At 34.5% G+C, this 4113-nt stretch overlaps 1 protein-coding gene across 1 annotated transcript in view; it reads right to left on the bottom strand.

Annotated features, from left to right (window-relative positions):
• LOC106476128 (eIF-2-alpha kinase activator GCN1-like) overlaps window positions 1–3960 on the bottom strand; it is a gene marked incomplete at its 5' end in the record, with an annotated part of 12229 nt that extends 8269 nt beyond the window's left edge. The window contains 4 exons of the mRNA XM_013936799.2: window positions 1094–1324; window positions 1595–1708; window positions 3375–3644; window positions 3808–3960. Coding sequence (XP_013792253.2) covers window positions 1094–1324; window positions 1595–1708; window positions 3375–3644; window positions 3808–3960 — 768 coding nt within the window. The remainder of the gene's footprint in view (window positions 1–1093; window positions 1325–1594; window positions 1709–3374; window positions 3645–3807) is intronic.
• Window positions 3961–4113: the final 153 nt, after the last annotated feature.

Here is a 4113-nt window from a genome sequence, read left to right as displayed (position 1 = left end):
TAAGATACCCATTTACTCAAACTTCCCTTATACACCTGCTTACTATAACTCGAAAGACAGAGTTCCCTTATCACATTCTCTTTCAAAACGGCTACCCTAATAACTTCCTCATTCCTAACTAATTTGTTTATCAAACCACATAAGATACCCATTTACTCAAACTTCCCTTATACACCTGCTTACCATAACTCGAAAGACAGAGTTCCCTTATCACATTCTCTTTCAAAACGGCTACCCTAATAACTTCCTCATTCCTAACTAATTTGTTTATCAAACCACATAAGATACCCACTTTACTCAAACTTCCCTTATACACCTGCTTACCATAACAGAGTTCCCTTATCACGAAACAGTTGATAAAGTTATGCAATACTTACTATCCCCAAATTGACGCAAAAGTCATTATGAAACAAAACTTTAGACTAAAAAATTTGTTTCCGTTACAAAGATCATTTGCCGTCTGCCCAATTTTCACATCTCATCTACTCGTACACGTGTGGAGACTGTTGAAACCAAACGTCACTTTAGAGTACGAGCATGTGAAACTGGAAGAAAGGTTACAAACCCTCCCAACTCTGCTATCTATCAACACAATACAGAAACAGGACATCTGATTTCTCTCTGAAACTTTAAAATTCTTTCAACAGCCCAACATGATACTGAACTTCTTATAAAAGAAATATTATACATAAAAAACTCTTCTCTCGTCCCTAAATAACACAAAGTCTTCACTGGATTTAAGCCTATTTTAACTACTTCACTTGTGCCTCAGTTTTCATTTCTTCGTGTTATATTTGTATATTCGATTTGTTTATTAGTTATGTATATATTTTTGTCGTAATTACAAATATTGTTTGTTTTATAAGCCTAGATTACTGATGATGGAATTATGACGATTCTGAAACGTCTAATAAATGCTTCCTGTTATTACGTTCGTGTTTTATCATTAAGCCAAGTTTTCCAAAAAATGAGTCGATTACTAAAAAAAACTATATTTTAACACAAACCTTACACCAGGAGACATACAAACAAATTATCTTTTTAGCAAAAGTAGAGAAAATGGCTATTTCGTTTGTAAAATAACTTGTAATACCTTTTCTAATAACAGAGCCAAGGTTTCAAGGACAGCTACTTTAACACTCCAGGCAAACCTATCTCCTAATATACGTATCAGAGGGCCCGTGATTTGAATAACAGATGCCTTCAATCCATCGGGGCTAGTCAATTTAATGACCTCACCAAGACCTTGGGCAGCTTGTTCCTTCATTTCTGGCTGACCATTCAGAATGGCTTCTCGGAAGATTGGAAGAATTGGAGAGATGCCCTGAGAAAATACATCACAAACAAAGTTCAAGTTCGAAGTCATGTTTTCACCGTAAAACAAATTCACAATATTAACATTTACTGAACATAAATCAATAGGTAGGTGGCACTGTTTTGTGTTGAATACCAATAAAGTTGTGTGTAAAAACCTGCATGTTTATCTACGGTTCAAATACTAATGTGAAAAATAATACTGATTTCTATGAGATTCTAACAAGAAGGAACAAAGTGACACTGGTATAAATATATATTAACTTTTAAAAACACTTACCTTAGGCAAACAAAATCCAGGAAGAAGATCTTGACCTTTTAGGTCACTCGCAGCAAACCTCACAGCTTGTCGAACATCAGCAACATGTTGCAGTTGACCTGCAGTGTCCAGTGTCTGTAAAAATAAGCCATCATTCTTATAAGATGCAGTGTATAGTGTCTGCAACAATAAATCATTCTTATAAGATGCAGTGTCCAGTGTCTGCAACAATAAATCATTCTTATAAGATGCAGTGTATAGTGTCTGCAACAATAAATCATTCTTATAAGATGCAGTGTCCAGTGTCTGCAACAATAAATCATTCTTATAAGATGCAGTGTTTAGTGTCTGCAACAATAAATCATTCTTATAAGATGCAGTGTCTAGTGTCTACAACAATAAATCATTCTTATAAGATACAGTGTCTAGTGTCTGCAACAATAAATCATTCTTATAAGATGCAGTGTCTAGTGTCTGCAACAATAAATCATTCTTATAAGATACAGTGTCTAGCGTCCGCAACAATAAATCATTCTTATAAGATGCAGTGTATAGTGTCTACAACAATAAATCATTCTTATAAGATGCAGTGTATAGTGTCTACAACAATAAATCATTCTTATAAGATGCAGTGTATAGTGTCTACAACAATAAATCATTCTTATAAGATGCAGTGTCCAGTGCAGTGGTCGGCAATCTTTTTTGATCGCGAGTCAATTATTTTTGTTGTTGAAAAATTTAGCATTGTGTTGGGTCAGTGATAATCATATAATTATTAATATCGGTACATGTATTTTAAATGTGTATGTATATGGGGTACAATATCAATACCAACGTGTGCTAACACTACTGCTTGTGTTTCTGAAGTTCTACGTTGGTATTGATATTGTACCCCGTATAGCAGCTTGTTCTCGACTTAGATTGTAGCTTGTTATTAATCTTATCTGTTGACCACTGTTGTTTCTGTATCATGTGCTAACACTACTGCTTGTGTTTCTGAAGTTCTAGGTTGGTATTGATATTGTACCCCGTATAGCAGCTTGTTATTAATCTTATTTGTTGACCACTGTTGTTTCTGTATCATGTGCTAACACTACTGCTTGTGTTTCTGAAGTTCCATGATACAGAAACAACAGTGGTCAACAGATAAGATTAATAACAAGCTGCTATACGGGGTACAATATCAATACCAACCTAGAACTTCAGAAACACAAGCAGTAGTGTTAGCTACAGAAACAACAGTGGTCAACAGATAAGATTAATAACAAGCTACAAACTGAGTCGAGAACAAGCTGCTATACGGGGTACAATATCAATACCAACGTAGAACTTCAGAAACACAAGCAGTAGTGTTAGCACATGATACAGAAACAACAGTGGTCAACAGATAAGATTAATAACAAGCTACAAACTAAGTCGAGAACAAGGTGCTATACGGTGTACAATATCAATACCAACCTAGAACTTCAGAAACACAAGCAGTAGCGTTGTTTTAATATGAAGATTCTACATCGACTTAACCTGATATAATTACTGTCTTGCTGGCTGTTTGTTGTATTTCTATATCCTGTCTTTTATCTAATATCTATAAGCATTTTTGAAGAATATTATCACAAGCAAAGAGTAGTAATGCATTAGGAATTTGTTAATTTTCTTAGTTTCAGGATAGAATTTTTGCTAAAAATAAAAATCAAGCTGAAAACTTCATTCAACACAATCATTACACATTGATGTTTTAGGTTTTTATTTTGAAACTACTGTAGCTTCAATGACAGAATTACAAAAGACAAAAAATACCTACTTTAGTGACAGAGTTTAATGCTTCACAGCTGAGATTCAGTACGTGAGGATTGTTGTCTGTAAAGAGGTGTATTAAACCACGCAGCAGTTGACTGACATGGGTGGAATAGTTAGCTTTAGAGTTGGAACAGAATATGGAAAGAAGAGCCACCGCTGCTCGGCGGTGGGACGTAGATCCATTTCTAGCTGCCTCTAAAAGGTAGTCAATGATAGTTCGAACTCCAAGATCATCTTGGACCGAAAGGACTACAGCTTGGCAATACTCCAGTTCCTGTATCAAAATATTTAATGTAGCATATAGCACACGGATTAAATCAAATAACATAAATCTTAGCACGAACGGAATTATCACTTTTATACAAAGTTTACTGTTCTATTCTTACTATACACTTAGCTACACTACAATAACAAAAACTGTTCTTGGTAATGCTTACCTGCTGTTCTTCAGGAGTGTCCAGAGCATCACTCAGTGCTGAAAGTAAAGCAGGTAAAACTTTATTCAGGTGTTTTGTTAAAGCTTCTCCTGCTACAGCTGAGAGGAAAGATAAAGCTTTAGTGTTGATTGGTGGAACAGTCAGCTGAAAAAATACAGACAAAAATTACTAAAACTGTTCTTATAATATAAATATATATAATATAAATTGATACAGTATAAACAAGTAGGTTCAACTGTTATTGATGTATAAATTGATACAGTATAAACAAGTAGGTTCAACTGTTATTGATGTATAAATTGATAC

The sequence above is a fragment of the Limulus polyphemus genome, unplaced genomic scaffold, assembly GCF_000517525.1.
Source record: "Limulus polyphemus unplaced genomic scaffold, Limulus_polyphemus-2.1.2 Scaffold9873, whole genome shotgun sequence".
Lineage (NCBI taxonomy): Eukaryota > Metazoa > Arthropoda > Merostomata > Xiphosura > Limulidae > Limulus > Limulus polyphemus.
This window is presented reverse-complemented; position numbering and strand designations above follow the sequence as displayed.